General features: G+C 42.0%; 4 protein-coding genes across 4 annotated transcripts; 2 read left to right on the top strand and 2 right to left on the bottom strand.

The window, feature by feature from the left end:
* Positions 1 to 745: 745 nt before the first annotated feature.
* LOC311229828 (histone H4) lies at positions 746 to 1057 on the top strand (the record flags this gene model as incomplete). Its single annotated transcript, XM_084315902.1, has 1 exon — positions 746 to 1057. The coding sequence occupies one exon, from the start codon at positions 746 to 748 to the stop codon at positions 1055 to 1057; it is 312 nt and encodes a 103-aa protein (XP_084172028.1).
* A 1242-nt stretch (positions 1058 to 2299) lies between these two features.
* On the top strand, positions 2300 to 2683 carry LOC311229827 (histone H2A; the record flags this gene model as incomplete). The annotated part of the gene is made up of 1 exon (XM_084315901.1): positions 2300 to 2683. One exon carries the CDS (start codon positions 2300 to 2302, stop codon positions 2681 to 2683), a length of 384 nt encoding a protein of 127 aa, XP_084172027.1.
* A 5776-nt stretch (positions 2684 to 8459) lies between these two features.
* LOC311231034 (histone H2B-like) lies at positions 8460 to 8834 on the bottom strand (the record flags this gene model as incomplete). Its single annotated transcript, XM_084317503.1, has 1 exon — positions 8460 to 8834. One exon carries the CDS (start codon positions 8832 to 8834, stop codon positions 8460 to 8462), a length of 375 nt encoding a protein of 124 aa, XP_084173629.1.
* A 958-nt stretch (positions 8835 to 9792) lies between these two features.
* LOC311231015 (histone H3.2-like) lies at positions 9793 to 10203 on the bottom strand (the record flags this gene model as incomplete). The annotated part of the gene is made up of 1 exon (XM_084317484.1): positions 9793 to 10203. The coding sequence occupies one exon, from the start codon at positions 10201 to 10203 to the stop codon at positions 9793 to 9795; it is 411 nt and encodes a 136-aa protein (XP_084173610.1).
* Positions 10204 to 17878: the final 7675 nt, after the last annotated feature.

Genomic DNA, 17878 nt, shown 5'->3' with positions numbered 1-17878 from the left:
ATTTCACTAGCAAGGCACAAGCATCCATTTATATCACATATACAAACAATATATCTCAGTAGCAATGCACTGAGCCACATGAAGTTGATAAAGACGGCTTCATGGGCCAAAACCAAATGTAGGGATCTGAGGTTTTTAATCAGAGCAAACATGGAAGAATGACACAGATTAACAGATGAGAATAGGTGGTAATTCAGTCATGTACTTGACTGACACGGTTCCCAGAGGAACACTGGTCTACTTCAGAAAAGGGGCCTGTCTGCTACAGGAACAATTCAGAAGAATCAAATTAGACGTTTTCTTTTCTTCATTGTCACACACACTTTGGGCCAGTGAAAAGGCAATGTGAATGTGGATGCAATTTTCATAATTTAAAAATAATCCTATGATTCTTATTGTTCTACGATCAATGAAGTCCGGTGGTGCACTACAGTGCACATTTTGTAAAATATGAATAGAGTTAAGTAAAAAAAAAAAAATATATATATATATATATATATATATATATGTTAAATGTTTAAAAATAATAATACAAGTGACAACACTTTTCCCCCTGGGTCTCAGGATGATGCATTGTATTGGGAAAACAACACTTCCTCAAAACATGTTCAGACGTAAACCTCAAACCCTCCCTCCACATTTGTCCCTGCGCGCTTCTTGGTCTCAACCACGTCCTCAGAGAGGGTTCAAATGAGCAGGCGGTTGGCCAACTGCTACATTCGTCTGTTTCCTTACATACGTTACAATGAGTGGAAGAGGAAAGGGAGGTAAGGGACTTGGTAAAGGAGGCGCTAAGCGTCACCGCAAAGTGCTTCGTGACAACATCCAGGGAATCACCAAACCCGCCATCCGTCGTCTGGCTCGTCGTGGCGGAGTGAAGCGTATCTCCGGTCTAATCTACGAGGAGACTCGTGGTGTTCTCAAGGTCTTCCTGGAGAACGTGATCCGTGATGCCGTCACCTACACCGAACACGCCAAGAGGAAGACCGTCACAGCCATGGATGTGGTCTATGCTCTGAAGAGACAGGGACGCACTCTGTACGGCTTCGGCGGCTAGACTTCTATTCAAGCCTAACTATCCAAAACCAAAAGGCTCTTTTCAGAGCCCCCCACCTTGTCACTGAATGAGCACACTCTACATACGTTTACTTGTGAAAAATATTCAACTGAGTTGTCTCGGGCATAGCACCGAATTTGTTGATTTAGCATTTAATTTAATCCACTCACTGATGCAATTCCTATGGTTCCTGACGTTGCTAGGTAATTCCTGCATTGTAAAACTTAATAACTATGATGGTGATTTCAATGCTGAAGACTAACGTGAAAGACGTTTCAGTGACTAGTACACTAGTCTCATCTCACGGCGGGGCTTCCTGAACATGTGAACAATTAAAATTAAATTGATATGCCTCAAGATTATTCCTACAACACATCTATTGACATCATACAATGCAATTACAGTACAATGTAAAGAAGGCATCAAACTAGTGCAAATATAACAGTTAAATAAATGCAATAGTAATATGCTGTATACAGGTGAATAAACTCGCTATAAAATATATAAATGACTACAACTGAGTAATAGTGCTAAGCAGATGTATGTACTGTACAGAGTTGTAGTATTAATATGTACAGTGATACAGCTATAAAGACACTATAGTACATACTGGCAAGCAGGGTAACCAGTAAGAGTAGGAAAAAAAAAATTGTTTGGAAGCGTGGATTCGCTACTTGTAGGCACTGGAAATCTAAAGGGCGCTAACCTATTTCAGGACCACACTGACGAAACCATTTTGGAAATGGGGAAACCATGCAGGCTTAACCCAAATGGGCTCCAGACAAGGAGCAAACATGATAGTTCGGATTGTATTTATATTTAACCATATAGGGTCATATGTATTACTTGTCAGCAGTGTAATCGATAACTATTAGATCAGTTCTGTTAGTTAGTTCTGCCCATTATGATAAACTACGTTTTAGTCTTCACTTCAACAAGAATAATACGCTGGTGTGACGAAACTCTGGCCTTATAATATTATTACTAACGCGGAGGCTCAGTAGTTTCTGATTGGTCTCCTCTCTGTGAGGTCGTTACTCCGCCTACACCTCACAGGGTTATTGGAGGACTTCACGGAGATACAACTGGGAACGAGGTTATTGGAGGACTGGTCTTTTGGAAACACCGCCAACAAAACGTCTCTCCTGATTGGGTGAGAAAACACAAGCCTGACTATAAAAGGTTACTCTCCAACTCACTGCATTCAATTTCTAACTCGTTTAACGTGAGAGAATAATAAACATGTCTGGAAGAGGCAAGACCGGAGGAAAGGCCAGAGCTAAGGCCAAGACTCGCTCCTCTCGTGCCGGGCTTCAGTTCCCCGTGGGTCGTGTCCACAGACTGCTGCGTAAAGGCAACTATGCTCATCGTGTTGGAGCCGGTGCTCCGGTTTATCTGGCCGCTGTGCTGGAATATCTGACCGCTGAGATCTTGGAGTTGGCTGGAAACGCTGCCCGTGACAACAAGAAGAGTCGTATCATCCCCCGCCATCTGCAGCTGGCCGTGCGTAACGACGAGGAGCTCAACAAACTCCTGGGAGGAGTGACCATCGCTCAGGGTGGTGTGCTGCCCAACATCCAGGCTGTCCTTCTGCCCAAGAAGACCGAGAAGGCTGCCAAGAAGTAAATTATTTAGCCTCTTCGACAAACTCCACAAAGGCTCTTTTCAGAGCCACCCACCTATTACCGAGAAAGCAATACTTCTGCAACATCTATAACCATGCCTATTATAAGTTAAATGTATACTGTCCTCTCGACATAGTTTCGACCTGGGAGCAACTAATAATGACATCACCTCTTAAGGAGTAAGTTTAATCGGAATTCCATATAGAATATTTGCGGAGAAAATGTTTGCTTCTACAATAAGTGCCTTGTTTGACTCCTTATATTTACATTCGTCAGAGCGTTCCAGCCAATTGGTTTTAATTTCACTATTTTAGATCAGATTAGATTAAAATGAATTGTCTATATAGTACAACGAAAATAAATTGGCGTCTTTCTAGAGTACAAATGTAACTGTAAAGTGCAATAGGATTAAACTGAAGTATAATAAATGAGTACTATACAGAGTATTGTAATAATGCTGATCAGATGTATGTACAGTGTTATAGGTATAAATACACTATGGTAGTAAGTCATACTGACCAGTGGTATAAGGTAAGATATAAAAAAGATGATATGCAGGTGGATTTATATATATTATACATGCACACAAGAGTTACATGGGTAGAATATAGGTCAAATTGTGCAAGTATAGCTGCGTGGTTTCTTGTATACGATTGGTTGAGAGGCTTTGTCGCACATTTCCCGCGCACAGGAAACTATTTGCGCGCAAAACCATAATAATCCAACTATATATTCTCTTAGCAAAACTCCATAGCCACACTTGATATTAATTAAGCAAAGCAATAATCGACATGAAACTATTTTTCCAAGACAATTATTTTGTGCACCTTGATAGCGCAATGTAGTTTCTACGTCAAATGTATATACTCTCGTTTCTAGACTATTTTTGTATCACAAACAGTACTGTATTTGCAAATCTGGTATGTCATAAATGTATAGATGTAGCAGTACTGTCTATCTGTAAGTTGTGTATTATATGTTATGATGAATTGAAAATGGGGGACCCTGATGTAAACAAGACGAAAGTCTTTCTCTGGTCTGCATCCCCTTAACAATTGTATGTATTGAGCTGTACTGTACCCATTCTGCAATCTGTTAATAAAGTTTTCAATCAATCAATAGCTCTCTTGGTGACATCTGTCACTGCTTTGACTTACAATATATATATACACACACATTGATATACACATCTGTCTGTACATACAGCTGTATAATCCTTTTTGCATGCATTTGGCATAACTTTTAATCATTGAAATGCCAGTATACATTTATAAGGTGAGAGATGTTTTCTGATGGTGCTGAGTCGTCTCCATGAGCAGGTGTCCTCTTGTTTGGGTTATTTATTACTGATCATAAACAGATGACACAGACCGACATGGTCTCACCATGAGCTACATGTATCAGTACCTCACTGTGGTACAAGATAATAATACAAGTATGACTCTGACAACATAGTATGTTTCATTCCTTGAGCTATTTCTTCTGAATGTATCAAAAATGTAGCTGGCAGCCTACTGCACCACATTCTAATATCCTTTACTTCACAATGAGTTGAGCCCTAACAATAGAGGCCTGTATATCTGACCTATAGGCTAAACACAAACTGTAATGTTTGTGTTGTTCTGTTTCTTCCAGCATGGCTGCCTGTAACCGTTGGTAACCACTTTCAAAAGAAAATGCCTAATTTATGTGCAGTGGTAGTCTGTAAAACACTGCTGAAAAGCATGATATTACTGTTCCGTTGTGACTTCTTTATAACATTCAGTAATAAGACACAACACTATGTGTTGATATGATAATTTATACATATAGCAACCATTCCATTGCCTTTACTACACAAACATTCCGTGCAAGGCCTCTTTTGTGGTAATGCAGAACATGTTGATATGGTGCGTTTATGTTTGGTGATATGATCATGATTCATTATGAATCTACTATGTCTATTTAAACTATTGAAATACAATTAAAATAGACCAATGCAGTTATTATTTATTGTGCTAAGTGTTCAGTGTAGCAGATTTAAATCAGAAAACACAGCAGATCAGCAATGCCCAAAAAGCATGTATTGTCAACAAGCATGCAGCAGTCTAAAGTACACAGCAAACTAGTCCCCCACCCCCAAAAGGAAAATGTAGCTACGCTTCTTGTGTGAGTTATGAAATGTTTTGCAACATTCATTAATTAAATGTTAGTTGTAATTAATATATGCCACGTGAAACCTTCCACTAATCTAAGGTAGTGATCATCCCTCATACGAAGTCGAGGTGACCCACGCTACAGGCCACCAGCAACAGTGTGTTTACAAACACCGGAAAAGCATAAATTTAAAACAAAACGCGTCACCCCAGATTACTATTCTTGCTCCCAGTCTATAGTCAGGTAGCTCGGCTCGCTGGAAAACGAGATTATGTCGGATTATAATGCAATCTAAAGAATTGTGAGACAAAAATAACAGAGAAAGGTATAGCTGCGCACCATGGTGAAGGCGCAAATTGGTGGTTTGAAGCGTCCACAAACACACCAGGGGTCTCCAAATGGTTTAATTCTGATGGCACATATTTCTGCTTGCTGACCCATTTGGCGTTAAATTCCTGCAATATTCATAGTTGTGTATTTGAGCTCTTTTTTGGCGAGGAGAAAACACAAGCGGCAGAGCTTTTTGGCAGTACAGAGGAGGACAGGGTGGGTTGAGTCTACATGGCTCTCATGTAGTGTTTAAGACCAGCCCTCTGACTGAGCTTCAATATCATAATTCTACTTGTGTTGAATCTGAGACAGAACGAGAGAAGATGGCAGAAGTCGCTCCAGCTCCAGCTCCCGCCGCTCCGGCTAAGGCCGCTAAGAAGAAGGCAGCTCCCAAACCCAAGAAGGCAGGTCCCAGCGTCAGTGACCTGGTCGTCAAGGCAGTATCTGCTTCTAAAGAGAGGAGTGGTGTGTCTCTGGCTGCCGTAAAGAAGGCTCTGGCTGCCGGTGGCTATGACGTGGACAAGAACAAGGCCCGCGTTAAGACCGCTGTCAAGAGTCTGGTGACAAAGGGAACCCTGGTCCAGGTCAAGGGTACCGGAGCCTCCGGCTCTTTCAAGATCAACAAGGCTGAGGTTAAAGCCAAAAAGCCCGCTCCGAAAGCCAAGAAGCCAGCAGCCAAGAAACCTGTCGTGGCCAAAAAGCCCACGAAGGCGGTAGCGAAGAAGCCTGCTGCCGCCAAGAAGTCTCCCAAGAAAGTCAAGAAGGTAGCAGCCAAGAGTCCCAAGAAGGTAGCAGCCAAGAGCCCCAAGAAGGTAGCAGCCAAGAGCCCCAAGAAGGTAGCAGCCAAGAGCCCAAAGAAGGTGAAAAAGCCCGCTGCGCCCAAGAAGGCTCCAGCTAAGAAGGCTGCCAAGCCAATAGCAGCTAAGAGAGGAGCTCCCAAAAAGAGATAAGCGTTTGAACATTACGTTGTCTTTAATTCAACAAAAGGCTCTTTTAAGAGCCACCCACCACTTCCATGAAAACCAATTATTGTACTCTAGTGTGTGGAAGTGAAGGGGGCTTATCGAAGTATATAACTTAGTATTACTTATGGGATGGTTGATTTCCACGAGTTACCTCAGATATAGGTTCTCAATTGGAGAATGTTGATTGTTATTAACTCCGCTTTTGATTAGTGGGTCCTAACGCAGATACTTTACTGCAACGAGTTGAGCCCTTTATGTGGAATTACATGAATTGCTATCATTATGGTGCCTTTATGTCTGTGCGTAAATGACCGCTATGACTATGGTTGATGGCCCATTAGTGGACACAGCAGATTAATGTAATTTTATTTATTCAGACCGGTTTGGATCATATGTTGGCACATAATTATGTTCCCCACTACCTCACATTAAATATCTACACAAGCAACCATTATATTATACAGAACAAGTGGAACATTGACTCACAAAAGGCTCTTTTATGGACCCCCACTATTTATATGAAACAGGCACGGCTACAAAACACGACTAGTTCTACCGATTTATTTATAATGTGATTAGTGATCCAGACCAGGTAAAGAAAATGGTCTCAACGAGTCGCACCGCTTCAGATAGTTATCTCAGCGGTCAGATATTCCAGCACAGCCGCCAGATAATCCAATGTACAGTTAACCCCCCCGCCCAACCACCTCCAATGTACAGTTCCCCCCACCCCCTCCTACCCAACCTCCTCCAATGTACAGTTTCTTTGTCAAATGTATATACTCTCTTTTTTAGACTATTTTTGTATCACAAACAATATTGTATTTGTAAATCTGGTATGTCATAAATGTATAGATGTAGCAGTATTGTCTATCTGTATGTCATGTGTGTCATATATGTTATGATGAATTGAAAATGGGGGACCCTGATGTAAACAAGACGAAAGTCTTTCTCTGGTATGCATCCCCTTAACAATTGTGTGTATTGAGCCGTACTGTATTGTACCCATTCTGCAATACAATACAGTACGGCTCAATACACACAATTGTTAAGGGGATGCAGACCAGAAAAAGACGTTTGTCTTGTTTACATCAGGGTCCCCCATTTCCATTTAGAAACATCTCTTACAAAAATGTATCCTGGCATTCCTATGATAACAAATGATGCCATGTACCATTGATATCATGGTTTAAAATGGACTATACCATGTTATAACCATGTTATTAATGGTTCCATTACATTTACTATATGGCTGTACCATGGTAAATAATTTATATGACTGGTACCATGGTAAAACAGAAAATATTTTTTTAAGGGCAGATTCAGAGCACCTTGTGAAACATAAAAGCAACTATTGAGCTGCTGATCAGTTTGATCAAAAGTGTCCTTATTAGTAAATACTGTTCAGAAAAGTTAGGCCCTAATCTGTGATTTTATGTTGTATGACAGAAACACATCTAGAGAAATTGTGACTAGATTTGAAGCATTAACATTACGAGTGGAGAGAGCATGGTGTGGTTTATCAGGGGATGCCTGTTGAACAGAGTAACCTTTCAGCCAGATGTGGAGGCTGTGTATCCTGCTAAACATGGAGGGAGAGGGGACCGGAGATGATCAGTATTGCTGAGGGTTACTTATGAAGTCAGATTTTAGACTTCCGATTGCTGGAGTTTGATGTCAACAATAACGTTATAAAAGGTTATTGTTGTTGTAATAATACATTTAACATACAACGCAAGGTTGCAAATTGTACAGAAATATACAGAGCTCATATGATCAAATAATGAATACTATTTGCACTTGACTGTTGGAAATCATAGGACGTGTGTTTGGCTATGGGGTAGTTCATCTTTTTCATTATAATTAAAAGAGCCTGGAATGTATTATTTTCTAAATAGGATTTCCACTTTGAAAATGCTAAAATAAACATTATCCATGTGTATTATAAAGTCCAATAATGTATTATTGATCAAGGTTCTAATACGGCAGGTGATATATTAATTTACTGCATACGTGTGATGTACTAAGCTAGTCTATCCAATTTAGCTACTTATCAACAACCTAAAATCACAGGATTTTGTAGTAAATATAATTTGCAACTTAGCCATCCAAACTATGATTAGTTGTAAGTCATTTATTAATCAATAAGTATCATAATTTATACAACTTCATCTCCCGACAGAACCCCCCTACCATGATAAGAACTGTTCAAAAGAAAGGCAATACTCGGCACTCAACCACTTTGATGAACAGCGCGATCATGAGAATAATAGGAACAACTCTCTCAGGACAGAGTGGGTGGCTCTTAAAAGAGCCTTTGGGTTAATCTTCAGTGAACAGGGTAGTTTACTTGGAGCTAGTGTACTTGGTCACAGCCTTGGTTCCCTCAGACACAGCGTGCTTCGCCAGCTCACCGGGCAGCAGCAGACGCACAGCGGTCTGAATCTCCCTGGAGGTGATGGTGCGACGCTTGTTGTAGAGAGCCAGGCGCGAGGCTTCTCCAGCGATGCGCTCGAAGATGTCGTTAACGAAGGAGTTCATGATCCCCATGGCCTTGGAGGAAACGCCGGTGTCGGGATGAACCTGCTTCAGGACTTTGTAAATGTAGATGGCATAACTCTCCTTCCTGGACTTTCTGCGCTTCTTGCCTCCCTTGGCAGCGGTCTTGGTGACGGCTTTCTTGGAGCCCTTCTTGGGCGCTGGCTTGGCTGGTTCAGGCATATTCGACGGCTGATCAGACTCGAATGGTGATGGTCGCTTACGGTTTCCTGCCTTATTTGTAGGAGGTTGATGCAAATAGTACTGCGTGGCTTCTACGATACGATTGGTCGGGCGTGGCGCACGTGTGTAAAGCTAATAGAAGTTAGGTTCTCATTTAGCCAGTAGAGGGCAGAAGAGTTTCAGCCATGAGTTTGTTCTGCTTTACTCTGTTAAAGGAAAATGAGTACTACTACTAATAATGCTGATCAGGTGTTACAGGTATAAAGACACTATGGTAGTAAGTCATACTGGCCAGTGATATAAGGTAAGGGATATTATATATAGTCACACAAGTATATAAAAAAGATTATATGCAGGTGTATTCTACGGAAACCCTAAGAGGCCATACATACATTTGATTTACTATTAATTGTATCATTTACTCGACATAACAAAAAGTTTATTTGAGATAACGGATTAATTTATTTCGTTATCTCGAGATTGTTTGGAAGTGTGGATTCGCTACTTGTAGTCACTATTACAGCACCATGGACAGTACCGGACCACACTGACCATTTTGGAAATGGGAAAAAAAAGCATGCAGGCTCAACCAAAATCAACTCCAGACAAGGCTCTGGAGCAAACACTGAGAATCCGGATTGTATTTATTTTCAACTATATGGGTCATATTTATTACTAGTCAGCAGTGTATTCGATGAACTAATGGATCCGATAAAGACTAACTGAATATGAACATATGACTTCAATATTACGTTTTGCCTGGTCGAGTTAGTTATGAATCATTCTAGTTACCCGGTATTGAGCTACGATCGTCATCAAACGAACGTATTACAAATCACCAAATTCATCCACATGGAATCAGAACATAGTTAAAATAAGGAAACTGGGCTCATTCATGATTATTGAGGTGGCTCTTAAAAGAGCCTTTGGGGGGACTGCAATTAGTCAACAGGTCGATTTAAGCTCGCTCTCCACGGATGCGGCGGGCCAGCTGGATGTCTTTGGGCATGATGGTCACCCTCTTGGCGTGGATGGCGCACAGGTTGGTGTCCTCAAACAGACCGACCAGATAAGCCTCGCTGGCCTCCTGAAGAGCCATGATAGCAGAGCTCTGGAAGCGCAGGTCGGTCTTGAAGTCCTGGGCGATTTCTCTGACCAGGCGCTGGAAAGGCAGCTTGCGGATCAGCAACTCGGTGGACTTCTGGTAACGACGGATCTCTCTCAGCGCCACGGTACCGGGCCTGTAACGATGAGGTTTCTTCACGCCGCCGGTAGCCGGTGCGCTCTTACGGGCAGCCTTGGTGGCGAGCTGCTTCCTTGGGGCTTTGCCACCGGTGGACTTACGAGCCGTCTGCTTAGTTCTGGCCATTATGAGAAACTATGTTTCAGTCTTGACTTCAACAAGAATAATACGCTGCTCTCTCTGCTGTGTAGAAACTCTGGCCTTATATTACTAACGCGGAGGCGCAGTCGTTTCTGATTGGTCTCCTCTCTGTGAGCTCGTTACTCCGCCTACACCTCACAGGGTTATTGGAGGACTTCACGGAGATACAACTGGGAACGAGGTTATTGGAGGACTGGTCTTTTGGAAAACCGCCAACAAAACGTCTTTCTATTACCGAGAAAGCAATACTTCTACAACATCTATAACCATGCCTATTATAAGTTAAATGTATACTTAAACGTACTGTTCTCTCCACATACAGTTTCGACCTGGGAGCAACTAATAATGACATCACCTCTTAAGGAATAAGTTTAATCGGAATTCCATATAGAATATTTGTGGAGAAAATGTTTGCTTCTACAATAAGTGCCTTGTTTGACTGATATTTACATTCGTCGAGAGCGTTCCAGCCAAATTAGTTTTAATTTCACTATTTTAGATCAGATTAGATTAAAATGAATTGTCATTATATAGTACAACGAAAATAAATTGGCGTCTTTCTAGAGTACAAATGTAAAAGTAAAGTGCAATAGGATTAAACTGAAGTATAATAAATGAGTACTATACCGAGTATTGTAATAATGCTGATCAGATGTATGTACAGTGTTATACAGTAGGTATAAATACACTATAGTAGTAAGTCATACTGACCAGTGGTATAAGGTAAGGTATATAAAAAAGATGATATGCAGAGGGTGTATTCAGACATAAGTGGATTTATATATATACTATACATGCACACAAGAGTTACATGTGTAGCAGGGTGGATTATCCCTGCTTCGTGGGAACTGTGGTGCACGGTCACTAGGTAGCGAGACACAGTAGAACTCTGGCTAGCTGCACCTCCGTCTTTGGGGTCAGGAGCGTCAACTGGAGGCTGGCAGTGGGAGTGGATGGGGCCCAGGATTTACAAACCTAGTCCGGTACTCTGGTCTTCCTCTCCCTTCCAGGGCAGTCAGCAGTACTCCCCAACACACCCTCACTCTCCCCAATTGTCCCCTTAGCACCCTCCCACACCTAGTGACTGGATTGTAAATAAATAACTTGGTTCCCCCCGCAAGCAGTACCCTCCCTCATTAACACCAGAAACCTTACGGTAGGAAAGGGAAGGTTAAATAGGAAGGGGTTAATAGTATATATGTTACCCGCATCAAAAGGGTTAAGATTAGGCTCAGTAAAAGACACACACACCGTGCTCCCATTCAGTCTGATTATTATTGCACCATTGTTCTCGTTACACAATAGTTACAGTCTGGTGATTATTGCACCATGGTTATCGTTACACAATAGTTACAGTCTGGTAATTATTGCACCATGGTCATCGTTACACGATAGTTACAGTCTGGTAATTATGTAATTACGCCCTAGGCACCAAGTGCTCTCGCTGTACCCAGACTAAGTGCTGCCCACGTATGGGCTAGACACAGTATCAATACCTTCCCTAAGGGTTTACATATACTGCTCTAGTACTCCGTCATATGGGGAAAGAAGGGAGGACATAGGGAAGGAATAGAAGGGTTCACTGAATGGGAAAATATTATTACACCAACACGGTATCACACTCAAAGGAAATAAACAGAAAGCAAAAGAGTGGGCCCACAAAATACCAGTAAAAGTCCTATCTTAATGCCGGCATATATTGTTTGGGGTTCCCCTATTGAACGGTAGTAGCAACGTTAATTTCGCCCGCAGGCTGCACCACACTGTATACTGTATAATAGCTTGGGAGCATCAATGCCCATTTGTACTCATCCGAAATGGCTGCCTCGCCGCGCCACTGTTGTCCGGAAAGCAAGATGGCGTCGAACGCTCTCGGTGAGGATACTAGCAGGCGGAGCTGGGGCAGAGAGGCAGCGCCGGCTGAGAGCGCGTGCTGAGTGATGACGACCCCTGCTGGATGGGACAAACTCCCGTAGGCTGCAGGCAGCCGGGTGCAGATCTGGTCGCAGGTAACCGGGGCAGACTGATTGCAGGCAGCCGGCGCAGACTGATTGAAGGCAGCCGGAGCAGACCGGTTGTAGGTCCACGCGCGTCTCGGGGCTCGCACTCTATACCGTCACACTGTAACTACTATAACCCGACTACTAAGGACTTTGATATGTTGTTAGCCGCACGTTACTTATACCGCACACAGTAACTACTATAACCCGACTGTTAGTGCTTGGCTCTGCACTGTTTGCTCACACACTATCGCTGGTACTTCTAGGATAGGTCAACTAGCAAGTACTTCCTATCACCCGTCGCTATCCCACGGGGCCCTCCAACATAACTTCTGCAACAGGGCTCTCCCGAGCCCCCGTCCGTTGCGACTGTTCATGTTCAAGTTCACTGCCGAAGAGGATCTCCTTCCGCCTCCATATATCTCATCCCATCTCTCTCCGACACTCTCTGCCTGACACCGCCCCCTGCTGGTCCCGCCTACTAGTCACACAGGGGAGGATGTTGAATATGGTCCAGCGATACTGTGTATGGTCCATATTCCGGCCGATAGAAGGAAGAGAAACTCATATCATTGCTCGTGAGAATATCAATGATGTCTTTGTGCACAAAGAGGAAGTAGAAGGTTACGTTAGCACTTCTGAATAATAGAAGAATATTCAGGATGCTACACATGGGTAGAATATAGTTTGAGCCTCAAACTATATTCTACCCTGTAGTGATTACAGTGTAAGGCAGTAGGCAACATAGGCAACAGAGTTCAAACAGTATGGATAACTTATCCTAGAGTATTAATTTAACTGACTAGAAGTTAGCCAATATGAAGTACCTTATGTATAAGAATGACTTACTTTCACCATTGTTATTGCCCCAAACTACAGCTATGGAATTCTAACAGAACAGACAGCAATGGTGTTCTGGACTGAATCAGTTATTCAAAATAATGCAGCAATGCTGCACTTTGAGTGCCACGCCCAAGATTATTCGGGTTTACGCCCCGACCGTTGAGTGCCACGTTCCGGCTATTCTCGGGTATTTTTTATTTATTTTTTTATTAGCGATCTGAAATCATATTGCATCACGCGAGCCTACCGTTGGATATCCTAGACCGCCGCCGCTCAGATCTGAAAAAAGCGCCCCCTATCGTCTCCCAGGTGGTAAATCACCCTTTTGGAATGGACTCAATGAAAGTGAATGGGAGAACAGATTTCTGACTCCACATTTTACTTCTCACTGATGCAGCCGGGGTCTACCAGAGTTCATCCTGGAGCCTCTGAGCCGCGAGGATCATGAGTTCTACTGTATACACGTTAGATCTATACACTTATCGATTTTTTCGAATGGTGATCAGGAATTGGAATATACCATTTGGATACCATCTGATGTCAGGTAAGGAATCTATGTTATCAGTGTTAGGATAATCAGACTCGTTTTCACAGAGATATAAGCGTTTATGTGATATGTGATAGTTCAAGTTCAAGTTATTTAATAGTTGTCATACAGAAGTACAGAATACTTTCATACAAAATGCTTCTTACTGTTACGCTCCAGAGACTGTGCTAGACAAGATAGTATCAAATAACATAATAACATAATATAGCATGAATTTAGAAGAAGAAAATGAGGTGATATAGCTGTTTTCACTGTAAAAGCCATGAGGAAATAAGACCAGCGGTTATCAGTGTGCGGCACGAACGTGCGTGCGTGCACATATACTATCGATCATCTGGCGTTTATTTGAAAACGATTCATAAATAGGTCGACAAATATCAACGTTCTGGAATATTCCAGTAAAAGGCGATTATCATATAATTGGTTGTTTTTCACTGGAAAACGGGTGATTTTCAAAATGCTATCAAACGGAAATGAAGCGATAAAAAACCAATCTGCCTTGACAATGTTGACTGGAAAATGATTATTTGATAAGCGACGGGCAGATTAGACACATAGCCATAATTTAAAACATAGATTAGGCGATATTAACGTTAACATTGGCGTGGATGATGGCATTCAAGCACTAAATCGTGCGACTCTCGAGACATTCACAGCAGCAAAACAAGTCAGCCTGCGTATCGGCGCCGGGCATAATAAGTTAATTAAACTTGACAGACATTATATCGACGATAATTATCGATATCGAGTTATATGAAAATAATTTTATAATTTTATCGCGATAACGTTTTTGGTCATATCGCCCAGCCCTAATATAAATCATTTATATACTACATGTATAGAATTATGCATTGTCCAAAGCGACTACAAGGCGTACATGTCTGGGAGCTAAGGGTAAATCTTATTCCGAGACGCAACATGGAATTGACTCAAGTCTAGTAACATGTGTGTGGCTCTGAAAAGAGCCTTTGGGTGTTAGGATAGTTGGTTGAATAGAAGTCTAGCCGCCGAAGCCGTACAGAGTGCGTCCCTGTCTCTTCGGAGCATAGACCACATCCATGGCTGTGACAGTCTTCCTCTTTTGTGCTCGGTGTAGGTGACGGCATCACGGTCCGTGTACGTTTTGATAGTTCGTTTTTCGTTTCAAAAGGAAAAACGAAAAAAAAAGCGGAAATACGAGGTGTTTCCTATTTCCGTTTGAAACCAAAATCGAAAAAACTGGGAAAAACTGAAATACGGACCTGTTTTTCGTATTTTGGTACCATAATCAAATGAAAAAAAGGAGTCAATAATGGGCCGTGTACGTTTTGATAGTTCGTTTTTCGTTTTTGATATGGAGAACGGAACCACGTGACAAGTACATTTTTCAATGTAAAAGCCATGCACGATCTAACGTTAATGAATATGTATAACGTTATGAATAAATACATAAATACATGCATACAGATCTATACCAGGGTAACGTTATGATACATACATTTTTTGTTTTGTGCATTTCATTTAGACATGATATTTTATGTGAAGTAATAGCCTAATAATATGGAAATAGCCTGTGTGGTCTGTCCCAAGCAGTGTTGTCTAAACGCACGTTATACAGATATCCTAGTTCAGTGGTCAGCAATAGGCGGCCCGCAGGCCGAAATAGGTCCGCCAGCAATAATATCTGCCGATCCGATTATTTTGAGAATATGATTTGTGATGAAGACTCGCTTTATTGTATCGGAATCGGGAGATTTAGGTAACGTTTTTAAAACACAAAGGACACTTCTTTCCTATCGTAGTAAGGTAGACAATGAGCTACAACCTTATTTTCACCTAAACGAGGCGAGCCGGCCTCTGAGCTGTACATTTAATAATAATAATGATCTATATGTGCAGTCGGCCTTGACGAGGCAAGTGCGCAGCCAGGGACCGTCTAAAAAGTGCAACACCGAAAAGAGACACTGTAAAAAGATTCAATAACTTCACGTCATACAGTGTATAGTGTCACCAAAATCACTGCATACATCATCAATGGTATCCTAATAGTATACTACAACACTTAGATTTGAAAAAAAAACGTTAGATCGTGCATGGCTTTTACATTGAAAAATGTACTTGTCACGTGGTTCCGTTCTCCATTCTTCACATCAAAAACGAAAAACGAACTATCAAAACGTACACGGCCCATTATTGACTAATTTTTTTCATTTGATTCTGATACCAAAATACGAAAAACAGGTCCGTATTTCAGTTTTTCCCCGTTTTTTCGATTTTGGTTTCAAACGTTTTTTCGTTTTTTCCTTTTGAAACGAAAAACGAACTATCAAAACGTACACGGACCCATCACGGATCACGTTCTCCAAGAAGACCTTCAACACACTGCGGGTCTCCTCGTAGATCAGACCGGAGATACGCTTCACTCCACCACGGCGAGCCAGACGGCGGATGGCGGGTTTGGTGATTCCCTGGATGTTATCACGGAGCACTTTGCGGTGACGCTTGGCGCCTCCTTTTCCCAGTCCCTTTCCTCCCTTTCCGCGACCAGACATTTTCTTCTGATATGAAGCCTAAAGTTAAACCAAATGAAAAGAAGTAATGATGACGAGCAAATGCAAAGCCCTCTGAATATAAATACTCTCTGAGGACGTAAAGGAAGACGGAGAGAGCGCGTCAGGCTGGGCGTTGTCAAAAGCTGCATAACCCCCCTTCTCGCCTGGTGTCACGTGATCATTCTAAGACATGTCTGGTTCATTATTTAACCATAATAGTTTACCATGGCAGCTGGGTTCACATGGTTCCACTTATTCAATATGTCTGACATTTGACGTTTTGCATTATTAAATGAGATCTGTGTTTTGAAATTCAAGGAAAATCGAGAATAAGGTTATGGGTAAAAACTGCGAATTTAATCTGCAAACTGAATAACATGATACCATATACTTATACCACATTGATTGAAAATGTTATTAACAGATTGCAGAATGGGTACAATACAGTACGGCTCAATACACACAATTGTTAATACAAGCGAGCATACATCTTTTCTAAATGCTTTCTGCACACTTGCTGTCTGATCATGGTGGAGCACCCCATCTTGTCTTCCCATGAGCTGGTGAGCATCTTCAAAGTCCTCCATCACTCTTGATACAAGCATTATTTTGCTCATGTGCTTGATCAATGGGGATTGGCGAGAAGACCTGATTGGTCTTCTGAATGGTGAAATTGCCTACATTCAATTCTCTGGCAACATCTGGGTGTCTTGTTGGTAGTTCAGTCATGTCACGAAGATGAACCGATCCAGCGGGCATAGTTTGTATGGTCCAGAGCAAAGAACCAGGGGACAAGTTCTGTCAGAGCATCGAGGTACATGCTGAAGGACTGCCGCAGGGATCTCACATAGACCAGTAAACACAGCTCCAATGCCATGACTGTTGCCCAGTACTGGAATTGAGCGCAGCTTTGGGGTTTGAGCACCATTCATCAAACCCCAAAGGCGCATCTTCTGTATCTGTATCACGGTTATTGTAGGCCCGATACTGCAGGACATATGCTGCGGTTACACCTTTCGTATCATTTCGTATTGTTTTCTTATACGTATCGCCGCGTATCGCCGCGACGTCATGCGCCTCGAGTCACACTTTCGTTTTTTTTTTTCGTTTTTGTCAGCCGAGCACACTGATGTAGTACACTGCCAAAGCAGTAGGTGGCAGTAGGTGGCAAACATGAAGGCAATTTCAACCAATCAGAACGAATGTGCCAATACACTTCCTGGTGGAAGCTCCAGCAAAGAAAATGTCAATAAGGCAGGCGCCTATGCCGCGCCACCATCTTGCTTTACTCAATGCAGCAATAATTTTTCAGCAAAGCCTAATAAAAGTGCAATAAACAAAACGGATACATTCACTGTGTGTTCTGCCTGTCATTTGTTGATGAAACAAAACTAACATCAACACAAGTGACCACCAAGAGCGGATAGTTTAGTCTAAAAAACGCTCGGTAGCATTGTTAGCTGCATGCTAACGTCAATGGAGTATGCCATTATAACAATATAGCATTGTGGCTAGAAGCTAATGTTAGCTCACGCTACTTAGCCAGCAACAAAACTGATGATATCGCGAGCTATCAGTAGTTAGATAACATTAGAGACAACGCTGTGTGTATTAAACAAAGGTGAATAGATGACTGGGCCATTTTGTTTAATGCTTGTTAAGTTGAAAGAGGAACTCTGAGCTAACAGGGTCTGAATCCTGATAGCTCACGTTAGCCAGCTGCTCATGCAATCGGTAAT

The sequence above is a fragment of the Notolepis coatsorum genome, assembly GCF_963971535.1.
Source record: "Notolepis coatsorum genome assembly, chromosome: 6".
Taxonomy (NCBI): Eukaryota; Metazoa; Chordata; class Actinopteri; order Aulopiformes; family Paralepididae; genus Notolepis; species Notolepis coatsorum.
This window is presented reverse-complemented; position numbering and strand designations above follow the sequence as displayed.